Genomic DNA, 25,692 nt, shown 5'->3' on the forward strand with positions numbered 1-25,692 from the left:
GTTGGCATCATTTAACACTAGAATACAACACTGTAACAAGATTTATAGGTCAGAAAAGAGGAAAAGCATAATCGGCCTTTGCGAAGCTCCCCCTACAGAAGAGGCGAAGGATTGCAACTTGTTTCACTGTTACGTTGTTAGAACCACTTTGAACAGACTGGTTTTCGATTGCAGAAGCCTCGCTCAGTTTAGGACAGACCAGTTTTTACTCGTACAATGAAATATTACAAAATATTCATAAAAATATTTTAAAATCTATTTTTGTGCTTATTTTAAAATCTTTTTATTATTTAAATGTATTTTTATATATGTATTTTTTTAACTGGAGTAAGAGTAAGCGCAGTGCTCCTGTCATGTAAAGAGGATCTTTGACTAGCGTTTTTGTAATCAGTCCTTAGCAGAAGCACAGCAGCATGCTTCTGCTAGTAGACGATCTTTGATTTGTGTTGGTCCTTAAAAACGTCAGAGTGCTCCTGTCATGTAGAGCAGTGATGTCCAACCAGGGGTAGTGTAGTGGCACACCAGCAAATTTCAGGGGGTACGGTGGAAACCTTTAATTTCCATGACGATAAATAAATACTGTCATTATTTAATATGAGTATCTCTAACTAGTGTTTCACATAGATACATAAACAGATGCATAAAGATGATGTCATTAGATTGTGCACGGGTACCTAATGTGATCTGCGTGTGCTTGCTTGCTTGCTTGTGTGACATCTTCCCCAGGTACGTCACATTCCAACCATCACGCATGTGTGTGCTACGTACTGCATCCACGGACTCCACTCATCGAGTCGTGATCGGCCTCACGTCACTTCTGACGCGACCGGCTCGCTTCCATCTGCCCTCCTGCGTAACTACACGGAGATACATCACCGACATCATCAGGAGCAGCAGCAGCAGCAGCAGCAGCATCACAGCCACATCGCGGCACGCGACTTCAGCCTGGTATGGACACCCACGGAGGGCACTGAGCATCCAGGAACCATGCCCACTGTCCTGTCCAGTGGCAGGGGGAAACTTTCCTTTGGATTTCTGCACCGATGCCCGTTTTCTTCTCAGGTGAGAGCTGCAACTCCTCTTGTGTTCTCTGTAGTTTGTTTGTATGCAACTTCCTGGTTAGAAATGTTCCCCTTCAATTTAGCTGGCATAGCCACACATTAATGACGTCAAAAATGGGGATTTATTTTATAGTGAGTAAAAAAATATATCTATATATATAGTATTATTGAACATTAGTAATAATCTATAATAAGATATATTATAAAAAGTCACATGACGACTATAAGAAACAAAAAAAAACATAATAGTAATCAAAGTGAATACAATTCCAAACCCCCCATTTAACACAATATTCCAACTTCTCAGCGCTTAAAAAGTCCAACTTTGACTTTATTTTCTCAGTTACTCACAATGAACCTAATATTTGTATGTTTTTACGTAAGTAGCAAAACAATATACAGTAACATATGAAGTAAGTTGTTTTTACAGTTGCTGATTTTTGTTTTGGATTTTATTTATGTACTTATTTATTCTCTTGGTTCCTTGTGGATGCAACTTTCTTTTAGCAGTGATGGTCTTAGATCATATGACTCTAAACTGTCCGGAGGAGTGAATGTGGTTGTTTGTCTAAACGCGCCATGCGATCAGTTGGCGACCAGCCCTGGCTGTACCACACCTCTCGCCCAAAGGCGGCTGGGATAGGCTCCAGCACACCCACGACCCTAGTGAGGACAAGCAGGACAGAAAACGGATGGATGGATGGGTCTGCTATGATGCTACCACAGCATAGCATCCCACATTGCAAATGGCACATTGACCCTGGTTGAAGTGTGTATGTGTACAGTGCAGTGTGTGTTTGTGGGAGATATTGATTAAATTAGAGCTATTTGAAGAATGCTTGTTCAAAATGTGTGAACAACATGTGTTGTTGCAGGTGTTTTTGCAAGGTTGTGGTTGTGTTGCCCCCTAAGGGTTTCATTCATTCATCAGGGTATTGCGCCACAAGCCTCGGGTTGTGATGTTTATAAGCTTCATAAGCAGGTCTGCGACCACGAGACACTTCACACGCTTGCACGCTTTGCCCCTCCGCAGGCTTCCAGTCCCGCCAAGTGATAGTGACCTTAGTGAGTCATGCATGGAAGAGATTTTGTCTGGACCTTACACGTGCACACGCTGCACAGATGGCACACAGTGGAAAATAAATCACACAAACATCCATCTTCTATACTGCTTATCCTTTTCATGGGGATAGCTGAATTTGTAAGCATCTTGACTACAAAGTACGCTAAGTGGCTTTTGAGGGTCAAAAGGCTTCAGACTACGATGTGTCCTCACAGCCTCTCAATCAGCACAAAAAATGTATCGCTTGTTTGCTCCACTTTTGAGAGAAGAGGTGCTCAAACACTTGATTTTGAAGTCTTGAAAGAAAAACTTCTTTCCTCATGGACATGATACCACCTCTGACCCACTCATAGCAAGATGGGGCCTCCCCATGTATACGCCGACCACTACAGGGGCGATAGGTTTGTAAAAAAGAAACAGGCCTCGCTACACATCTTGAAAAAAAAGCCTGCAGCGCTGTCAACCATCCATCAGTCAGCTACATTTGTGGAGGCTATACGATTGATTGACTTTGTTCAGCGAATAGGCAAACCTAGCATGACGTTGCTGCCAAAATGTGAGTTAGCACTGTAGCTTACATACGCTAGCTATGCTAGTGTTGCTAATGTCTGTGTCCTTCAATCCCGCTCTTAATGTAACATTGTTGTATGTGAGGTATGGCATCTATTATGTTGGACAAGTGCAGAGTTACATTGTATATGTAAAAAGAGGAGCCACACACTGGACACTGCACGGACCAACACAGCTCATTAGCATTAAAGCTACAGTACAGTCATACAAACTGTCTAAATTTCACTTCCAACACACTATTATGGTACCTATAAGACTTAAATTTGTTGAGAAACAGTATAACATGGGACCTGCAATATTATTTATTGTACAATACTGCATTATTAAGGCTTGTTGTTTGGTAAGTTGAAGGCACTGTCTACCCCGTCCCTGTACTGTACAAACAGCACCCACACCAAATGGAGGGATGAAATCCGGATCTACTACAGTCACTACAACTCTGATGCACCGATTTTGCCGATACTTATTTCTATCCCGAGCAGCTAATAACAGTGTTGATGCAACACGGCTCTAAGCTTTGACACTTTGTACGGTACATTTCGATTTCAGGTTGAGAAAAAGATGTGGGCTAGATGTGCTAGTAACGTGTGGGGGAGGGATGGAAAGTTGATTGCCATGCACACACACTCCCGTTCATCTGCAGCTGTGATTTCGTATGTATGAGTCAGCAACCTTCTATCAGTTCTCACAATGGCTCTTGTTTTTACTCACCATTCACCTGCACGTTTGCAATGTGCATTAGTGTGCCTTTTTCACACAGCACAACTTATTGTAGAGTAGACGTTCATATTTTGTATGTGTGCACAGCAGTGTGTTGTGTTCCTGTGTTTGTGTGGAATTGCTAACTCAACTTGGCACATGACGATCTTCAGTTGTTCACTATCATTGTGTTTGTCCCGTGCAGGTAACAAGAGGCCAACACAGCTGTGCCAAGGATATTTGGGGGGTAAGAATCTACTTTTGATTGAACGATACTTTTGTATTATTTCATCTAATGTTGCAACATAAGGTATCCAATATATTAGGTAATCAACGTACAGATTTCGGTGTGACGCAGTGCAAACTACACCCACATATTGTTTAAGGTCCCATATTATAGTATTTTTTAACCATTTTAAATAAGTGTCAGAGGTCCCACAACAGTTTATTGGAAGCGTGCTGTCCAAAATCTAGTCTTGATGCTGGAATGTAGTACTTTTAGTAAGCCTTACTGGGAAGACATCATTTTGTGTGTCTGTAGCTTTAAAGGGATATTTTTTTTTGACAAGAAGTTGTATGACATCCCCATCAGCATTGTAGTCCAATAACAGCGACTTACCCCCCACTAAGTCCAGTTCTGTGATGAAGAACGTAGTTCCGCTTAGTTGCTGGGGACAATTAAGTAAAGAGTTTGGCTTCTCAAAACAATATGCGTTCAAAAGATTAAACATTTGCATCACAAAAATGCCTTCTCAAAAAATCAGACCTCACAAAACACTCAGCGTTATATTTGTCTCCCGCCGTATTCCTGTGCACTGTCGCCACAGATGCCAATGGGCTGTTTGTCCACGCCTGTCTCGAACAGAACACGTCTCCAAGAGGTGTTATTATGCACCTTATCCACGTTTTACATATACACTGCAACTCTGCACTTGTCCAACGTAATACATACAACAACGCAACATGGGACGGGAGTGGACAAACGTAAGCAACACGAGCCTAGTGCATGTGAGCTACAGTGCCATCATCACACTCACATTTTGACAGCAACATCATGCTAGGTTTGCTTATTTTCTGAATAAAAACAAAAGAATCCAACTTACAGCGCCCACGTCTGTAGCTGGGAGGACAAAATAGATTTAACAGTCTCTGGGGAGACACATTACTGTGAATAGAACATTAAAAAGGGGACCTTTAAATGAATCCCTCCATACCATATTTCAAGATTAAAATGTTCCCTTTAACAAACCCAAAGAGAGATGGGAGAAGGAGGGTGATGATACTTTCTCATGAGTTGATGATTCATCCTGCACGGAGTGTCCTTGTAACTCAGTTGAACGTGTCTTTTGAATCACACACGTCTCGCGCTGCTTCAACACCGTTGAGAATAGCATACATTGTCACACTCCAGTAAACTGAGAATACAGAGGCTCCATGTGGTAAAAGTGGTTTTACGATAGATTTAATGGAATCTTTTATGTCAGCTCCAATATATTTTCATAGCAAAGCCTTTTTTCCCACCGGAAATCACGGAAATAGAAATAATCTGTTCCGCGGGGGAAGTGGTTGTCATCATAAAAACTTTTAAGTAACATTTCAACATTTTAACTGCCACACAAGTGTAAAAAGAAGTCAACCACTGGGACTACAGATGGAAATTAGCTGCACGCTAGAGTAAATCTTGTGCACCTATCGATTCTATATGAATAATAAAGTGCACACTGTTCGTAAAAAGACGAAGACAAAAAAATCAATAGAAAACTTCAAATGCCATATTGTTCAAATGTTCCAATTAGGGTTGGTTGATATGGACCTTAGCATGTATCACAATATTTAATAGACGATTTAATTAAATTGAGCGATGTCTTGTATAAAAAGCTACAAACCTTAACCCATATAAGTAAATACACTAGTCTGAAATGGTAAAGCACATTTATTGACTTATTGGTAACAAAGTGTGCAACACAGCAAGTGCATTTACAGTAGTGTCTACCAAACTAAGCGTTCTGTATTTTTGAGTGGGTAAGGTCGACATGCTGGCGGACTCTGTCCCACGCTTCTTGACACACTCTTCATACTCAACTCTGTGTTTGCGCTTGAGATGGTAGAACAAATTTGTCATGTTCCCACCTTTTGCCGTCACCGTAGCTTAGCATATTGTGGTCTCTTGCTCCACTCCCGCTCTATCGAAACCAAACCGCTTCCATATTGCAGAGTGTACCTCCCCGTTTAGCAACAATTGTTCTCCGCTTCTCCTCCACTTTCAGCCATGCTCATTTTCTCTCTTTTGTTGTCTCTTTCTCTGCCACCGCTGGACCATGCTTAGGACCCTATGAAATCCCTTTAAAAAAAAAAAAAGTCCTGCAGGCTTGTACTGGCGAATGATGGCTCTGTGTTCATTTAGTGCTTTTAATCTGATGTTCTTCCTGTCATAGTTTTGCACAACACATAATAAGTAAGATCAGTCTTAATTTGATTAAAGTGCTCATGATAATCACAATAATCTTGTTTTTTCCGCCGTGATGACATCGAAAGGCATATTTCCTGTGTTGAAATATAACATAATATACTGCTGTGGTGGCTGTTATTATTACTACACATGTAGTACGCATGTCCGATATTTGCTTTTTAGCCGATAACCGATATGCGGGTATTGTCCAACTCTCAATTTCCAATTCCGATATCAACCGATACAGATAACGATATGTGTAACATCACATATCTTTTTCTGGAGTAAAGTTGATGTAAAGTAACAATACTCTTAAATGAGTACAGTCGTTTTGTTGGCTACTCCAGCAGTCTGCGTAGATAATTCATGTATCACGCATTATATTAGAATACATTTCTTGATTTATCTTCTTTGTGGAAAGATCGAATTTATTTTTAGTGAAAGGGGTATCGTTTAAACTACATGAATTTGCTGATTATTATTTTGATTAACTTTCATGTTCTTATTTTATATTTTTATTTTATTGCATTAAAAGTACTACACACACACACATATACATATACATATATATATATATATATATATATATATATATATATATACTACATTTTTTGGCACTACTTTGTGCTCTATAGCTGATGTAATGTGAATTACTACTGTGTACATTATTTTCAGTGCCTAACTGCTTCCCAAGTATATTAGTGCGTGTGTGAATGCATAAACGAGAGGCATTAACTTACATTTCTTTGTAGAAAGGCTCTTTATGAGATACATTTACTTGTATTCACATACAGTGCAGCCTTGCCCCTTCCAATATGGAGGCGACGTTGACGTACGGCTCAGTGCTCGATGACTGTAGTACTTACAATAGAAGAATGGGTTGACCAGAAGCTAGGGAACAAGATATACTAGATGAGACGAGAGCAATAACAAGCAGTTAGATGGCAGCAGAGCAGCACCCAAGCTCATGACATCCTCGTCCTAAATGAAGGTTGGTACTGGTGCCGAATGCAGTCCAATAACCATCAGACGGCATCTGTGAGAGAAGGATTTTAAGAACAAAAACGTCTTCAAAGGTCTTGTCTCCTTCAACACCACAAAATTGCTCATTTGGAATTTGCGACAAACGTTGGACATTGAAAGGTGGAAGAAAGTTTTATTCTCTGATGAGAAATAATGGAACCTTGACCATCTAGATGGCTTCCAACGTTACTGGCATGACAAGGAGATCCCACCTGAGGTGTTTTCTACCCGGCACAGTGGAGGGGGGGGCATCATGATCTGGGGTGCTTTTTCCTTCAATGGAACAATGGAGCTTCAGGTTGTGGAGGGGCGTCAAATGGCAGCTGGCTATGTGGAGATGTTGCAGAGGGCATCCCTCATGACTGAAGGCCCTCGTCTGTGTGGTCATGACTGGCTTTTTCAACAGGACAACGCTGCAGCTCACAATGCCTGACAAAGGACTTCTTCCAGGGGATTAATGTCACTCTTTTGGACCATCCGGTGTATTCCCCTGATCTAAATCCATTTAAGAACATTTGGGGATGGATGGCGAGGGAAGGATGCCCAATGTGAAGCCATCTTCACCACCTGGAGCAACATTCCCACTAGCCTCCTGGAAACATTGGCACTAAGCATACCCAAACAATTTTTAAGGTGGTTGGCCACACATAGTCTGTGTGGAGTTTGCATGTTCTTCCCGTGTGTGTGTGGGTTTTCTCCGGGTACTCCGGTTTCCTCCCACATTCCAAAAACATGCATGTTAGCTTCATTGGAGACTCTAAATTGTCCATAGGTATGAATGTGAGTGTGAATGGTTGTTTGTCTATATGTGCCCTGCCATTGGCTGGCCACCAGTCCAGGGTGTACCCCGCCTCTTGCTGGGATAGGCTCCAGCATACCCGCAACCCTAGTGAGGATACAGTATAGTAGATGGATGGATGCTTACTACATATTTTGTCTCACTCCCATTTCTTCTTTTTGCATTTTGAAGCTCTACTTCAACAGTGCAAAATGTAAATTCCTAAAATTTCAATCTTAAAATTTTGATCAGGAGTGTAGCAGAACAACTCAACTTGTACACTCTGATGGACTCCCGCTGGTGGCTGGGAGCCTCATACAGTGTATGCTAATAGCACATGCACAAGTAAATATATAAGAGTTTTAATGAGGATTCCTGAGCTTTTTGCATGCTAAATGTGATTTATGATCCTGCAGGACATGACTCAGTCCTGCAGGCCGTCCCAGCAAGCCTCATGGGGTGACCAGGCTCAGCGAATCCTCTTCAACCCTGCGGTATGTTTCTTTTATTTGTGTGCATTTACGTTCCATTATAATTTGTTCTATTTGTTGTCTTGGAAGGATGAAAAACAGGCGACGACCCAACAGAGGCAAGGTATGCCTTGTTTGTTTTTTAGTATCTTTTCATGACTTTGACATACAGCGTCCACCTCTTCAGGTCAGGGGGACGCTCCGCAGCGAATGACCCGTCACCCCCACGTGGCGCCCCACAAGTCGTAAGTAGCACACAAGGAAACATGAGTCACAGCAGATCATGAAAGCCTGGCATGAACACAGTCCATTAAATTGATGTCTGTGTGTAACTGGAAGTCTTCACAGCCACAAGCTATTAAAGACAGTAGCAGGCCCAGTAGATACGGAAATATTTAACATCCCATGACACTTTTTTCAAGACTGCAGCAGCAAAAGACTGCAAAAGCAGATTCTTTACATTACAAGTCTTTTTCCAATGTAAAACATGTGTCCGGTGTTTTTGTCCCATTTAAAGAAAATAGCACTTGTGTCCAAACTTTTTCAACAGAGGGCCACACACAGGCAAATTGAAGGATGTAGGAGCCACTTTGATACATTCTGTGCATTAAAAATGCTAAACCAATCCAGTGTAGGTCAATTCATGCTATGCTATCTGAACAAAAGATCAGCATCTCAGCTTTTTGTTGTAGGTGACAATAATAATATATGTAATTAATAAGGAATTCATTTTATTTTTAGACTGTGCCAATAAAATAAGAACTACAGGCTGAAAATGACCCCTTTGGACACCCCTGCAGTCAGGAGTCATCCTATTATCTAGACTGCAAAACAGCTTCTAGGCAGTGGGATCCAATACAAGAGCTCTATCAAAACATCAGCTTTAATAAAATAATCATGCTTATTTAATTCTGACTTTAACAGTATTTTCCTATGTCCATCCATCCATTTTCTACATCACTTGTCCTCACTAAGGTCGCTGGTATGCTGGGGCCTATCCCAGCTGACTTAAGGCGAGAGGCAGGGCACAGCCTGGACTGGTCCATTGTAGGGCACATATAAACAAACAACCATTCACACCTTTGGACAATTTAGAGTCTTCAGTTAACTCGGTGGTTCTCAATTATTTTCTGTCATACCCCCAACTGGGGAAGAGAAATGTTTTTGCAACAAAATGGAGAGCAGTGAAGCATACAAGCGTATTCAAGAGTCAAATTGCATGTTGAGTAGGATAAATTCATACGTGTTGGCAGGTCTGCACTAACATTGAAAGTCCTCCCTGCCTCTCATGCCCCTCCGACGGTTCACCGCGCCCCCCCACTATTTGAGAAGCACTGAATTAACCTAACTTGAAATGTGGGAAGAAGCCCGAGTACCCACGGATGGACGGACGCACGGGCAGAACATGCAAACTCCACAAAGAGATGTTCCAATGGAGATGCGAACCCGGATCTTTTTTAGTTTAATTCCTGATTATTATTATTATTATTATTATTATTATTATTATTATTATTAGGCTGGGATAGCCTACACAGTCATCGTCTACTACTTCTCTTCTTTCATTTGGGTTAATAATATAAAAAAATTAAAAGGGACAAAAACACAGGAAGTTGTCCAAATAAGAGCCTTGAGCATGTGTGTGTTTTTTTCTCATAGTATTTTTTGTCTGTAGGATGCTTGTCGATGACCTAAAACTGAGCAGTGATGAGGATGACACCCAAAGGGTATGACCCCTCCCCGTCTTTTTAACCCTTTATAGGCACAAATTACAGTGCAGTACACAGTCATGCAAAGAAATTACCCCATGGGAAGAAAATGACATTTGTGGAACCCCTATGGATTGTGGTCAAAATGCTGTATTTCATATATACTAACATATACTGTATATAATACAGATACCCTTGGTGTTTTTATATGTGCTTGCAGTCAAGCATGCTTACCTTACGCCTCTTCCATCCAGACTCCTGACACGGCCACCGCGCCTAAGCTGTGAATGTAGGCGGCCTTATTTCATTGTCAAAGGAGGCGGACTTTACCATGACGGCATTTTTTGAGGGGGCCATCTGAATTTCATGGAACATGGAGTTTTCCTAACACTTGTGATTGTCAAAGAAATCTGGGAAGAAAATAAATCACACTTTAAATTTGAAAAGGCCTTGTCCATTGAAGTAGAATGTAACAGATTTCATTGACCAAGAAGAATATTTGGCTACAATGTACTCGGTTGCATAGCCTCTTTGCCTGCGCTTTTGAGCGTATGTGTTGTCGTGGTGATGCGAGTGCGTGGACATACAGTATGCTACAACCAGAGCGTCTTCTTCCTGACCGGATGTGAATAGTAACTCTGTAGATTAAAGTTTATTTCACTTGTTTTATTGTACACACTTTACCTAGAATTCGAAGCGATCGGTGTTCAATTCAGATGAATGAATGGTGCAGTGGAAAGACAAGAAATATGTTGTAGGTTTATAATATTGCCCACAAAATAAGGACAAAAGAAATAAAATGAAAAAAACTTTGCGACAGTGGGAGTTTGACATGCTATAGATTAGCAAGTACCAAACTTCAAGTGTAATATAATGTTTCACTTTCCCGGGGTACTGCACTCATCACAGCCTCAGAAGTTCTCACGGGCAAGAGTACTTAAGTCGATGGGTGAACGCCAAATTTGAAGGCCCCCATTTTAGGGTTGCTCCACCCATAGCAGGTATCGTGAATGAAGGTGCGTAGTGACAGGCTTAGGTAGCGTCTTTTCCCCCTTCCACACATGGGAGAATAGTTAAGGGCCACCTGTGCCCCATTTTGTTTGATGCCAGCCGTGTTTTTCATCAATCTTGTTCAAATATGTGCTTTTTAGTCCCCTATGGTTGTGTGCCAAATTTTGTTGGGATTCGGCTAAACACCCTAAAAATACAGTGGCTGTTTTGCAGAGTGCAACGAGCGGTGTGAGAAATGTCAAGTCAGTCTGACAAATGGGGTTTACCACCACTATGTGGTGTATTTGTCAGGAATATAATAACACAGGCAACACGGTAGGGGTGTATGTTTTGATACATGTTCACCCTTTTGTGTGCAGCGGTTCAGGAGTTTACACAAACAAATACTATACAACAACACAAATGCACAAACCCCCATTGGGAAAAATTAACGTACCTTAATTCATGCAAGTGAATTTCTGCTTTTTTGCTCTGTGCTCCTAAAGGCAACACATGAATCAGCTTCCTGGGATGGACAAAGGTACTATTATATAGCACTGTGCAAAAGTCTTAGCCACCACAGATGCGCTGTTTTAGCAGTGCTGTAATGATCATTGATGTTTTTGACCCGCCTATAAGCTGACTATGAATATAAGATGACCCGTCTTTTTCAAGACCGTTCTATTAAAAGCATGTTTTCAATATCATTGAATTCACAACTGGTAGATTGCAATTAAAAAAAGGATATCATTTAGCTTAGCTACTGAAAAGGCTCACCTTGTTTGCTTTGCAAGTATAAATCTCTAGCTGAATATAAGACAACCTGACTTTCTCAGACTTTCTACAAGGTAAAAAACATGTATTATATTCGGGTCAATGTGGTCTATAACTACAATGCCGCTCAATAGAGCCCAGACCTTCGCCAAGGCCACACGCTTAACAAACTGTTGTATTTCTGTTTGTTTGTTAGTTAGCAAACAAGGTCCTGGTTCATGTTTTTTTTTTGTTTTGCCAAAATTGAAGAACTAACGCATTTAGCAGGAAATATGGGTGCCCATTGTGCATTTGGGCGTTTTTCATAAAATGACATGACGGTCCAGATGCGGCCCAAGGACCTTGAGGTTGACACCTGTGATCTAACGTGTTCGTTTTTGACTCATGTTATATATTCTTATTACACGTCCTATCGTTTACTATTTCATCATAGCCACTATTCAACCAGCATTTCCAGGAATTTTTATTAGCAGGAAATGTTTTATCCTGCTAAAATAATCATTGGTAATCTCTGTAGTTTGCGTTTCCACCTATTATTCAGACTGATGATGTATGGGGAAATATTGTATTTTCACATTGATGCCATGTAAATAAACAGATGATATGAGTTTTTTTTTTTTTTTTTTTACTAAAGTGAAAATAAGTAAAATCGCAGTAAAAAAATATTGTAACTCAAAAGTTTATCTAGCTTCTAGGTACTTTTCCAAGGCAACTTTTGGGTCTGGGGAAGGTGTTTTACCCCGGTAAAGTTGGTGGAAACGTGGAAAGGTTTTTCAAAATCCCAGGTAAATGAGAAAAGTTCCAGCTGGGGAAAAGGGACTAATGATTGCAATGAAAAAGGCTGATAAAAAGCAAGCTCGCGGTGGCCTAAGACTTTTTCACATGTTATTGCTGACATGAGCCAAATTTCCATGTAGTGGATGCTGCATGCCAGCAACCATCATTTTCATGACCTCTTTTGTGCTGTCTTATTCTGTGTGTTAACTGACATGGCAGGAGGGTGAGACATTCCAGCTCAGACTCCTCACGATCCAACTCTAGCGTGCAGTCAGGAGTCAGTGGCAGCCCCCAATCCCGCAGCTCCAGCCCAGTTGCTGCTTCACCCTCTGAGAGCAACATCAAGGAGGTAACCTTAGCATTTGCTTTTTTAACCTACATCCATGTCTGAGCTATCTGTCTGGTTGTTTGGGTCTATGGATGGATGTGGGTGGAGGGCCTGGAGGCATTAGACGGCAGGTGCGGGAGGGACAGAGCAATGAGGAAGTGGAAGTGGAGAAGGAGGAGGTATAGCTTGGGGAATTAGTGGCTGGGTGTCATGTCAACAGGCTGACGCTTAAAGAGCAAAAGCCCTCAGGAGGGGGAAGTCGTGTTGACATCAGACACACTAACAGCACAAACGAACTTGGGCTGTCTGAACTCAAATACGGAGGGCACCCGGAATTCAAACACAAGATGTTTAGAAATAATGTAACATTAATTCATTTGTTCCAGGGTGAATAGTTCACCATGATAAAATTGTTTTATGTACAGGTAGCATTTTAGGGACATTCTTATCTGTCCTGTCACATGGACTTTTACAGCCATGATGTTTTAAAAGAAAAGAAAGAAAAAGCTACTGTAAAAATTCTGCCACCCACGGCTTACAAAAAACATGAATAATAATGAATAAAATACAAATAAATACAAAAAGATATATAAATAAAGGTAAGGACACATATTGACAGGGGCCTATCTCATCTGACTTGAGGCAAAGGCATGGCACACTCTGAAGTGGTTGCCAGTCAATCACAGGGCACATACAGGAAAACAACCGTTCATACGTGTGTGCAGGAGAGACTCACCCGTGCACGCAAACACGTGCAAACTCCACACAGAGATGCCCCAGTGGAGATTGGAACCCTGGATCTCCTGACTGTGATGCTAACATGCCAACCACTAGGACACTGGGGGGTCCACAGCTGACTGGATTACTCAATTTTTCCTCAGCAGTTCATCACCAGTCAGTTCTGCACAATCAACAATTCTTAGTGTAACATATGATGATATGATTATTATATCCAATGTACTGTTGATATATGATGGATAGCATGGGTGTAATGGACTCCTATGGAGCTTCATGGGCTGATCTGAGGTGTTTGGAATGTGCAGGGGGGTGACGGGGGGAACCTGCTCCTCCGTCATGAATGGAAAGCCCTGTAGATGTCTAAGCAAGCACAACATTGGGCCTCTATTGCAAAAGTGGGGAGTGGAGTTTATGTGAGGTGGTGCGTGGGGGGGCTGTAGTGGCAGTGATGGTGGTGGACCATGTGTTTTTCATTTACTGTTCCAGTGTCTCCCAAAGACGGGGGTTGGAGTTCTTCAGGCAGCAAATCTGCAGCTACAGGTAGGAAGGGCAGGAGGGGGTGACCACGAGTGGGGAGAGAGAAAAAAATAGGGGAGGGTAGTCAAGACGGCACAAGAGATGTAGTGTCTTCCCTGGAAAGAGGTCGAGGGATGTGGCGGGGGGGGGGCGCTCGCTGTTTGACTTGAAGAGAGGAGGTTTAATTTAGCACCAAGGCAAAGAAGAAGGAAGGCGAGAAGGCAGCTGTGAGTATTTTTCTTCTTCTCTTTGTCCTTGTCACTGATGTTCTTTCACATGGTAGAAAGCCACTCGTTGTGTAGCAGTTGTGTAACTGTCAGGTTGTGGAACGTGTAGAACAGCAGGGAGACTACACGGCCGTCGTGGTTCTGCGGTGGAATGGGTAGCACTCTGGACTTGGAATCCAGCTCAGATGTCAGTGGGACCTAAGTCTTATTGACTTACTTTCAAAAGTGTCAGTGTCGCTGTGTATGGTATCGTAAGGAGGACGCTGTTATGTCAGCCTTTAAAAACACCATTGGAAATTCAAGCAAAATAGAATTGCCTAGAATTTGGCAGTTCAAATCTCAGACCCTGGTTAGGCAAGTCAAAAGGGTTCATTCTGGGCATGTGTTTTGCTTTTTCCTTGGATTTTTGTGACACTCATTCCAAATGAAGGGTGTTTCAACAAGAAGGGAAATAAACAGACTCATATTCAAAGCAAAAAGACACATTTTACTACTGATCCAGGTTAACTTCTTATCACACAAGAGTTGAAGTGAGACTGTTAAAAATGCGTGAGACGTGTGAGGCACTTCTACATTTGACTTTATTAACTCATATTTAAGTTATATGACAACTAAGAATATTAAAATGTTACTTTAAAATGCCTTCATAAATGAGTTCATTCAGCTTTCACAATGGCAATAGTTAGACCCTCGAACAGGCTATTTTAAAAGACACCATTTGCAACGTCACAAGTGTTTTATTCTTTGTATGTTTTACGATTCGTGCGGGTATCTTTTTATTCCACTGGTGTGGCATGTAATCATGTTAAAAAGTGGATGAGATGCGTAAGGAGTTTTACTATGTTACATGATAGTTACAGGTGTATGCCCACGGACAATGTTGAAATGTTACTTAAAAAGTTGCCTGGATAGTTCATCAGAATGGCAACAGGTTGACCCTGGAACAGACTAATTCCAAAAACACCATGAGCTTCGTTATGTGTGTTGTATTGTTTTTACGTTCCACTATGGGGCGGGGTTAACTTGTGTGACAAGAACGTTACAAAGTGAGTGAGATGTTATATATTATATATTATGTTATATATATATATATATATATATATATATATATATATATATATATATATAATGTAAAATATATATATTTTATATTATATATTTATACTTGTATGACCACGAAGCATGTTAAAGTGTCACTCACAAAATTGCCTGTCGAGTTCATCAAGGAATCAAAATTGCAACAGTTTCACGTCGTCCCCGGCTATTTCTAGTTCCATTTCAGTAGTTCTTGTGGGAAACACTTTCAACCTTATAGCTTCCACTATATGTGCATCTTTAAGAGCAAACATTCACTTAAAGGCAGTCACGTGTGGTGAGGTTTATGGCTGGTGAGGCACTGACTCCCTTGGAGTCTTTTTTTGCTCATTAAGAGGGTAACAAGAAAAAGAAGAGAATAAATCACTTTGGTTAAAGCTGTTTTCAAAGACTTATTAGTCCAATTAACTTATTTTTATTTTTATTAAATGAAAAACTTTTGTTGTCTTACCTTTTATCTTTAAATGAAGTACAAATGTGCCGTACATGCAGCCTATCCTTCTTCAGGAAACGTTCTCATAGTAAGCTGTAAAAGTCTGGGTATGTAACCCTCTGTCTTGGCAGTCAAATTCATTCATTCAGCAGAGCATAAATGTTAAATATTACATATGAAATAGTAAATATTCATTCTTATCTTTTTGTTTTTCTGTTAAATTCATGTTTTGCTGGTTTCATTTTATGAATGCAGTGATCTTGTGTGCAACTGATGCATGGTTTATTTTGTGCACCAATAAAACATATACTGTACCTATATTTTGAATTTGAAAAAAAATCACATGTTATTTTTCCAGTTCCGGAGTGTTGGGTGAATGTGCGTATGAAACTTGTGGGGTTCAGTACCTCCAACAAGATTAAGGACCACTGCTCTCTCCAGTGATCACCTGCTTCAAATTAACACTCCTCTTTGCGCTTTAGATAACGGTAGTTAAACTTAACACTTGCATTTGCATGTTTTTATGACTTAGCATGTCTAATGGGGGGGGGTTTGGTTTCAAATGCTGAACTTCTGCTGCCATGTGCATTTTTCTTCAATGGTTTCTACAGCCTGATCGCCCTCCGTCCGCCCAATGGCAACTGGATAAGTGGCTGAAAAACTCCCAGAAAAAAGCTGCAAGAAGTGAACGTTATCCCACACAGAGCATTCCTGGACACCCACCTTCGCCACCCACCCTACGAGCCCCATCTCCAGCAAGATGCTGGGACAGCAATCAGGAATACAGCCCTAGTCAAAGCCCCATTCCCAGTCCGCAGTTCAGCTACAGGCCCAGCAGCCCCTTACCAAGTCCGGGATACAGCTTCTGTCCCAGCCCGCTTCCCAGCACCTGTCCAAGTCCTAGCAATAGTACCGGGTACAGTCCCATCCTGAGTCCAGCTCCCACTGTTTTCCCTAGTCCAAGCAGAACCCCAAGAGCACAGCATAGCCCAGTGCAGAGAGATCCCCCAGGAAGTCCTTTGCGGGGTTATCATTACCGTGAAGTTCAAAGCCTCACGACTAATCCCCACCAGACAAAAAGTAGGTCAGGGATTGGCCCATTGTCGAATAGCACAGAGCGTCCTCCTCACCAGCACAGGCCCAAGTCGAGGCCTACAGGGGACCAAGACCACAGACAAAATAAATCCAAAGCAGTTTTAAGCTCTAGCGACAGTCACAAACCACAGCCGAGACCTCAGAACAATTTGCATCCAAGCAGTAAAAGGTTAGCCAAACACACATCATCACATGGTGAGCAGATCCAGGGCGGCAGGCCCGGCCACAGCTCCAACCACAAAACTCCAAGACCTCCAGTCCAGCACAAAACAAAACACCACTTTCCAACTGGCTGTGAAACCAACCTTGGTCAAGGTTCTTGTTCTCAGTTGAGGTCAAAAGCTGCCAGCAATTATCACCCGAGATCCAGTCCTGACCTGCAACCAAGGGCCAAGTCTTGGGAGGCCAAAGCCCTCAGTGCTCAGCCGCATGTAAATCCTTCCAAAACATCACACCAGCAACTCCAGTCCAAGAAACGTGAGGTGGTCCAACGAGAAGCTTTTCTCACTGAAGGTGAGGAGAGGAAACACAGACAGAAGGAGGACAGGCACAGGGAGTCACAAGCAGGGAAAGATAGGAGGCTGGCGGAGGAGCAGCTGCTGAGACGCCACTGGATCGAGAGCTCCGCAGAAGACGAGGAGAAGGAAGAGGAGGACGCAGGGGCTATCGAGAGGCAGAGGAGGAGAGAGAAGGAGAGGACAAAGGAGAAACAACAAATTCACTGCAAAGAGAGACACCCCCAAAGAAGAACCGAGAACCAGCGAGACCCTTTGCCTTCACCTTCATCCTCTGCCTCTTCACATTCAGATTCGGAATTCCAGCCTCAAGTTGCCAAGGTTCCAGCAGACTCCACTTCACTCCGCAAGAGAGGCCAACACGGCCCTGGCAGACCTGACGCCAGCAAGTCCCAAGGAACAGATCAGGGGCAGGAGAGCAAGGCCAGGCAGAAACTTTATACTCTGGTCCCGTTTGGGCGAAGCGACCAAGCCGCAGAATCTTCTCAGCGGGGACTGAGGAACTTGGTGGTGCAGATAGACCTCTGTCTCCTCAGGAGGGTGCCAGACACTCCTCTTAATTTCACCACCAAAGCCCCTTCTTCCTCCTCAAAGGACAAGCGAAGAGAGGCTATGAAACATCTCTCCATGCCGGACTCTCTCACCAAAGACAGCAAAAGGAAACGGAAGGTAGGCATTCTCTTTTTTTTTGGCTAAGTTCTATTTTTCTATGTAGTTTGCAATGAGCAATATTGCGCTTCTGCAAATGAAATTTTAGGCCAGTTAATGTTGCAATTTCCGCAAATGCTTCTGAAAAACCCCTCACCATATACTTTATACACTTTTCTCAGACAGACATTAACATTTTTTCACATTCCTCTCGTTTAAATACTCTCCAAAAAGTTCAAACCTTCATTTGAATTTTAATGATCAACCTACGAAGTTGGACAAAAGAAATTATAAAGTGACTCACGCGTATTTCACTCCTCGGATCGTGCCTCTTTGTCCTGGTGCCGTGCCGCTGCCCTGAAGCATTTTTGTATCCTTGCTAAAACATGTTGCTCCTGTCGTTGTATTTTCCTCCTCCTCGTCCTCCTCGAACCGAAGATTCATTTATTCCGTAACAGCGCCCTACCTACTTTCCGTCAGCATGTCCATAAGTCCAACGTTTTGTGCGATGGTTAGCATCCTCCTCTTCCTTTTGGGTGACTTTGACGGTGCAGAACGTTTCGCCAGCATCGCGGGTGTTGTGGGGGATAAAACTTGCAAACATCCAGCACTTCAGAGACACGCTGCTTGCGATCGAACATTTAACACATTCTGTACTGCACAGGAAGGCACGGAGGAGATTGATTGACAATGGTCCACAGTCCCTTAGCGAATCAGGACACAGAACACAATGTGTTGGTTCTCCCTTAGCCAATCAGGATGCAGACACAACGCGTGGGTTCCTGCTTAGCCAATAAGGACGCAGAACACAATGCACGTCCGTACACTGTAAAAAAAAAAAAGTGCAAAAAAATTCCGCGAAAGGAGGACCGCGATGTAGTGAGAGAACACTATATTTATATAAAAGGATAAGTGTGACATGGTTTAAGGGTGTATTTAGGTGTTTGCTGTATGTTTTTGGGCTTGCTCCTTAAATATGTGTATGTCTGTGTGTGTAGTTGGAGAATGGAGCGTCGCACAAAGACAGCAAGAGGAATGTGCCACACGCCAAAGACGTGCCCAGACATACAGACTCGACATTTCATCAAGCTGAGCATGGCTTTTCAACCGAAACCACACATAATGGGTAATTTTTCATACAGCTCTCGGATTGGATCATATTTGATTCTGCAAGTGTACTGTGCCTGCTGTTGTTTTCCTGCATGGATCCTATTGAGTGGTATCTGTTTGATTGTATGTTTTTAGATATTTAGAGGAGTACTTAGACAGTAAGAGGCCACTGTCTCCTTTGTCGCCACTGTCTGATGGCCCAGAGTCCATCGGTCCTTCATCCAAAACAAAAAATGGCAATGTGCATCATATTGGTCACACTCACAAGAACAAAGATAAGAACAGTGACTCAGCACCAGAGGTAACACAAAGTGATGTACAGTATGCGATGCAACATGTTGGCTTTAATCCTCTTCTGGACTGACAGCCCAAGATGGAGGTGGAATGTGTAAAAGTGTCGAAGCATCCTTCATCAGTGTCCTGGGGCCCTGAAGGACGCAGGGCGGCGATGCCTAACCCAGAGACGTGAGTACTCATAGGGAGGAAGGCATCATTACCATTTGGGATTAACCAACTACTACTTTTAGTGGTGCATCTGTCTTATCCATCTACTACTACTACTGCTACTTATTTGTACGTCCATCTTTGCAGGCCTCACCATGCCGAGTACTACTTACATGAAGCTAAAAGGATGAAACACCGTGCCGATGCAATGGTGAGTCGTTAGAAAGGCTCTAAAAAGGCACTCAGTAGCATGCCAATGTTTTTTATGCAATGTAGAAAAATAAGAAAAATGACATTGTGCCAGGTCTCAAGTCTTAGTCTTTTGGATGAAAATGGTTCTTGTTTAACATTAACAGCACTGTAAACAACACGGCAAGTGTAACATGCAGGATTTTCACACCAACAGCTAGGTAGCAAGCGGCGTTTTGTTTATTTATTTAGCATTTATTTAACCAGGTTAGTCCCATTGAGATCAAAGATCTCCTTTACAAGGGAGACCTGGCCAAGAGGGCAGCAGCATAGTCACATTAAAAACAATAAACAACACAACATGAAAACACTTGCTCACATAAAACACTGGCACACAGACAAGGTAGACTGCAATGATTTCACCAGAGCTTTAAACTCATTCAGTGTAACAAGGGCTTGAAATCAAAGTTCAGATTGTAAATTATTCCAAGCATTTGGTGCTGAAAACCTAAATGCTTTCTTGCCCAGTTCAGACCGTACTCTGGGGACGACAAATTGCACAGTATCCATAGATCGGAGATAGTGACTTCCATGTTTCCTTGTTAAAAGACAAGACAAATAGGAAGGAGTAATACCCAGAATGCTTCTGTAAATAAACACATACCAATGACTGAGGTGTCGGGCACATAAAGATGTCCAGTTAACTTTGGAATAGAGTACACAATGGTGAGTAAGGGGACCACATTTGGTGATGAACCTCAGTGCCCTGTGGTACACACTATCCAGCCTGCTAAGACAGTTAGCAGAAGCATTCATATACAACACATCTCCATAGTCAATAACAGGCAAAAAGGTTGTTTCCACCAATTTCCGTTTCACACAAAAAGAAAAGCAAGATTTGTTTCTGAAGTAAAATCCTAATAAGAGTTTCATTTTTATGACCAAATACTGAATGTGCTCCTTAAAAGACAAGTGGTCGTCAATTAAAAATCCAAAATATTTAAAAGTAGATACCAACTCAATTTGTTGACCATTTCTTGTTAAGATTTTCTCAGACAGTGCTGATCTTGCAGCTTTTGAAGTAGTAAAGAACATACATTTTGTCTTCTCTGCATTTAGAACAAGTTGCAGATGACAAAGTTGTTCTTGTACTAATGCAAGTTGTAAATACTGAAAGGCCTCAGCAGGAGTGGGTGCTGCACAGTATATGATAGTGTCATCAGCGTAGAAATGGAAAGCTTAACAAAAGACAACATCAGGAGGACACGTGCTATGTTTGATTTAGCTTTAACGTTTTGTATTGTATGTTTTCCAGGTGGACAAGCTCGGGAAGGCCGTGAACTACGTGGACGCCGCTCTGTCGTTCATGGAATGTGGTAAAGCAATGGAAGAAGGCCCACTGGAGGCTAAATCCCCTTACACCATGTACACGGAGACGGTGGAGCTTATAAGGTAAGCCAGACATTGCTTGAGGACTTCAACACAAGTTAACAGTGTTGATGTAATCGTGTTGATTACCCTCTACAGTTTGCATACCGCCAGAATCGGTCCACTGATGATGCAGTCAACACTGCCATCCACACAGCCCTTTCGCACCTACAGGGCCAGGACACATGTTCGAATGCTATTTATAGACTATAGCTCTGCTTTTAATACAGTCAGCCCCCACAAACTCACAAATAAGCTCCTCACACTTGGCCTGTCACCCTCCCTCTGTAACTGGGTGTTTAACTTTCTAACAGGCAGGCCCCAGTCAGTCAGAGTCCACAATCGCACATCCAGCTCAAGAATTGTGAGCACTGGGACCCCACAGGGGTGTCTGCTGAGTCCGCTCCTCTACACGCTCTTCATCTATGATTGCGTGGCCTCCCAGAACAACACCAGCATCATTAAATTTGCGGATGACACTACAGTCATCAGGTGGCGGATCTCATAGCTTGGTGTCACGATAACAATCTCCATCTCAATACAGAGAAGACTAAAGATGATCATCGACCCAAGAACAAGGGAAAAGGAGCCGCATAGACCCCTGTTTATTGATGAGACTGAGGTGGAGAGGGTGAAAACCTTCAAGTTCCTTGGCACACACATCAGCGAGGACCTCACCTGGTCTCACAACACCCAACAAATCATTAAGAAGTCCAAAAGGAGACTGTACTTCCTGAGAAGACTGAGGAAATTTGGCATGTCCACCAAAATCCTGAGTTGCTTCTACAGATGCACTATCGAAAGTGTCCTTACAGCCTCCATCACTGTTTGGTACGGTAACTGTACAACACGTGATAGGAAGGCCCTCCAGCGGGTGATCAAGACCTCACAGAACATTGTTGGGGCAGCCCTCCCCTCACTGCAAGACATTTATAAATCTAGAGTCCTACGCAGAACACACAACCTCATCAAGGACAGCACACATCCACAACACTCATTATTCACACTCCTACCGTCAGGCAGACGCTACAGTTTGAAGTCCAGGACCACAAGGCTGGCAAACAGCTTTTACCCACAGGCCATCAGGCTTCTCAACGAAGCACTCACACATGCCGCATGTAACACACGCGCACACTCATAGCACTTTATTTATTTATTTATTTGTATTAATGTCTCTTATGTTGTTGTTGTGTTGTTGCTTAATTTATTGGAATTTATGTTTCTTCTGTTCTTATTCATTTTCTTCTGTTTTTCTTTCTTTCTTTTTTGGGAGAATGAACAGAACAAGAATTTCATTGCATAGCAGAACCACCAGTTTTACTGTGCATATGACAATAAAACTCTTGAATCTTGAATCTTGAATCTTGATGAAGGTACGCCATGAGGCTGAAGAGCCACTCCGGCCCTGGAGCACGGCAAGAAGACAAACAGCTGGCGGTTCTCTGGTACGTAGATCTCCTCCTCTATGTTTACAATCACCCCGCAGATGAATTTTGAAGATGATTTTGTCCTGTGTGTCACAGCTTTCGATGTCTCGCCCTCCTTTACTGGCAGATGTTTCGTTTAAAAAAGGACCATGCACTGAAATACTCCAAAGTACTACTCAACTATTTTAAGGTAAAATGTAGTAGTAGTCTTTTGTTTATATTCAATTGTATTTTTGTACTACGCTTGATTTTTATTTAAATCACTCACCTAACTTCACTTAACAAGGATGAACGCGATACATAAAAGATTTCCGGTGATCTTTCAGAATAAAACGTAAGGATTATTAAAATCATAAATCCCATAAAAAAAATAAAATTAAGCCAAAGATAATGAATCATAAATGCAATAAAATAATTCTGATTAAATAAAAACAGACCATCAACTGGAGCAGATGAATGAAATAATCAATCAATAAATAAGAACATTTGAATTAAGATATAAATGCAAGGAAATGAAATAGTCATTCCAATTAATCAATCAAAAATAAGAAAATCATAACTCTCATTTAAATGAAGTAAAAAATAATTATGATTTTTTTTAAATAAGATACAAAATACAATTCACATAGAGAGCAAAAATAACCAAAACCAAAACAAATGTAAAAAATACAACACACTGCTGATCAAAATTTTAAGACCATTTGAAAAAATGGTAAGAATTTACATTTTGTATACTGTTGGATCTTAAGGAGGTTCTAAATAGAGCTTCAAAATGCAACAAAAAAATGAATAAGCAATTTATTGCAAATAAGCATGAAAAAAGCATTGAAATCGGCTGTTCATCAGCTGATCTAAAGTTTAGGACCACAGCCTTTAAAAGCCAAAATCTTGCCAAAAACGTGGATTTAGTGTCATTTTCTATCATTCACACTGTCATGATCTCTTGATGCTAAAGACAAAAAAGCTTTCTCTTTGAACGCAGTTGGATTGTTGAGCTGCATAGAGTAAGTAAGGCCTCCTGCAGCGTGTCACTGCTGCTAAGGCTAGACAGTCATTTGAAACTTCTTCAAAGATCCTGAGGGTTATGGAACAAAAAAGTCAAGTGATAGACCCAAAAAAAATGTCACCAGCCCTGAGCTGGAGGATCCGACTGGCTGTCCGCCAAGACATGGAATGATCCTCGGTCCAAGTGAAGGTTGGTACTGGTGCTGAGTGCAGTCCAATAACCATCAGACGGCATCTGTGAGAGAAGGCTTTTAAGAACAAAAAAATCCCAAAAGGCCTTGTCTTCTTTAATGCCACAAAATTGCTTATTTGGAATTTGCACGGGAGCACCAAACTCGGGACATTGAAAGGTGGAAGAAAGTTTTATTCTCTGATGAGAAATAATGGAACCTTGACCATCTAGATGGCTTCCAACGTTACTGGCATGACAAGGAGATCCCGCCTGAGATGTTTTCCACAAGGCACAGTGGCGGAGGCGCTGCCATGATCTGGGGTGATTTTTCCTTCAATGAAACAATGGAGCTTCAGGTTGTGCAGGGGCGTCAAATGGCAACTGGCTATGTGGAGATGTTGCAGAGGGCATCCCTCATGACTGAAGGCCCTCGTCTGTGTGGTCATGACTGGATTTTTCAACAGGACAACGCTGCAGCTCACAATGCCTGACAAAGGACTTCTTCCAGGGGATTAATCTCACTCTTTTGGACCATCCGGCATATTCCCCTGATCTAAATCCATTTGAGAACATTTGGGGATGGATGGCAAGGGAAGTTTATAAAAATGGAAAAAAAAATCAGTTCTAGACAGTGGATGCCCATCATGAAGCCATCTTCACCACCTGGAGCACTAGCCTCCTGGGAACACTGGCATCAAACATGCCCAAACAATTTTTGAGGTGATTAACAAGAATGATGCTGCTACTCATTAGAGTCCTTTTTTGAACACTTTATTTCTATTTTAGGGCAGTTCCAGATTTTTTGGAGCTATGGTCTTAAACTTATGATCAGCTGGTGAACAACCTTGCTCCCTCAATTTTTTTGTCTCACTCCCATTTCTTCTTATTGCATTTTGAAGCTCTACTTAGAACCTTCTTAAGATCCAACAGTGCAAAATGTAAGTTCTTACAATTTTTCAACTCTTAAAATTTTGACCACGAGTGCATGTACAGTTTTTGATAAACCACCGTGTTGTTGTTGTTGTTGTTTTTTACTTTGTATTTATTTTTTATGTCTTTTTCTGTCATGTTATCATTGCAGACTTCGCCCAAAGTGCCTCCATTGCCATCCTGCTGGAACGACACTGGCAAGTCGGTGGATGACTGTTTAGTGCTCTGAAATGAAACACTTCATACCACAAAAGCTGCACTGACCACTCTTTTTTTTTGCTGTCCATGTGTGTTTTTCTTAAACAGGGACACGGAAGGACCCCCTGCTACACTCCTACCCAATGCCAAACACCTCAAGAGGGGTTCAGATGGGGACAACGCCTCCCTGTCACTCATAAGCATTCCTCAACGTATCCACCAGATGGCAGCAAACCACCTGAACATCACCAACAGTGTCCTGTACAGCTACGAGTACTGGGAGGTAGCAGACAACCTTGCAAAGGAGAGCAAAGGTATGCAAGAGTGCATTAAACACTGCATACTGTGTGATGAAAAAAATTCAAACAACTGTTTTATTTTAACAGAATTCTTCAATTACTTGAATACTCTGTCGGGGCCACTGACGCTTCACAGTAGCATCGCTCATGCAGTCCAGTACACCAGGCAAGCTCTTCAGTGGATACGCATCAGTGCCAAACTTAACTAATACAAAGAACTTTCCACTTGATCTGTCCGACGGATTTGTCATCTGGGTGAAAATTAGCAATTTTTGGACTCATTTGGATAAACCTGGAGAGATGTGCATTGTAATTTGAAGTCTCTAATCCTTTGCCAAATGTCCAGCAGTGACAGAAACAGGACTTGATCACTGTAATGTCTGCACATTGTTATTTAAAGGCCTTCCATATGTGGAAATGGTCTTCAAAGGTCAAAACAAGGAATCTCATTCAATTGCATTGTTGGATAGTTTTTTAGGTATCTAATATTTTTAATATTTGTTCTACTGTGCAATAATATATTGTTCTAGTAAAA

At 41.9% G+C, this 25,692-nt stretch overlaps 1 protein-coding gene across 4 annotated transcripts; it reads left to right on the forward strand.

Annotated features, from left to right (window-relative positions):
• The first annotated feature begins 207 nt into the window (after positions 1-207).
• aff3 (AF4/FMR2 family, member 3) lies at positions 208-25,692 on the forward strand. 4 transcript variants are annotated; one of them, XR_008572515.1, is made up of 20 exons: positions 208-538; positions 727-1,062; positions 3,599-3,640; positions 8,060-8,137; positions 8,204-8,237; positions 8,301-8,358; positions 9,786-9,837; positions 11,316-11,350; positions 12,580-12,709; positions 16,309-17,976; positions 18,954-19,081; positions 19,201-19,366; positions 19,433-19,530; positions 19,657-19,720; positions 21,014-21,150; positions 22,500-22,571; positions 22,650-22,743; positions 24,812-24,857; positions 24,967-25,172; positions 25,245-25,389. XR_008572515.1 is itself a non-coding variant. In XM_054787977.1 (20 exons), exons 2-20 carry the CDS (start codon positions 988-990, stop codon positions 25,364-25,366), a joined length of 3,309 nt encoding a protein of 1,102 aa, XP_054643952.1. In that variant the 5' UTR covers positions 209-538; positions 727-987; the 3' UTR covers positions 25,367-25,692. The 4 variants fall into 4 exon arrangements, 2 of the variants coding, with proteins under 2 accessions (XP_054643952.1, XP_054643953.1); XR_008572516.1 differs by lacking the exon at positions 25,245-25,389 and adding an exon at positions 24,630-24,668 and having other exon boundaries at positions 24,812-24,861; positions 24,967-25,036; XM_054787977.1 differs by having other exon boundaries at positions 209-538; positions 24,812-24,861; positions 25,245-25,692.

Source organism: Dunckerocampus dactyliophorus, chromosome 9, assembly GCF_027744805.1.
Source record: "Dunckerocampus dactyliophorus isolate RoL2022-P2 chromosome 9, RoL_Ddac_1.1, whole genome shotgun sequence".
NCBI classification, from domain to species: domain Eukaryota; kingdom Metazoa; phylum Chordata; class Actinopteri; order Syngnathiformes; family Syngnathidae; genus Dunckerocampus; species Dunckerocampus dactyliophorus.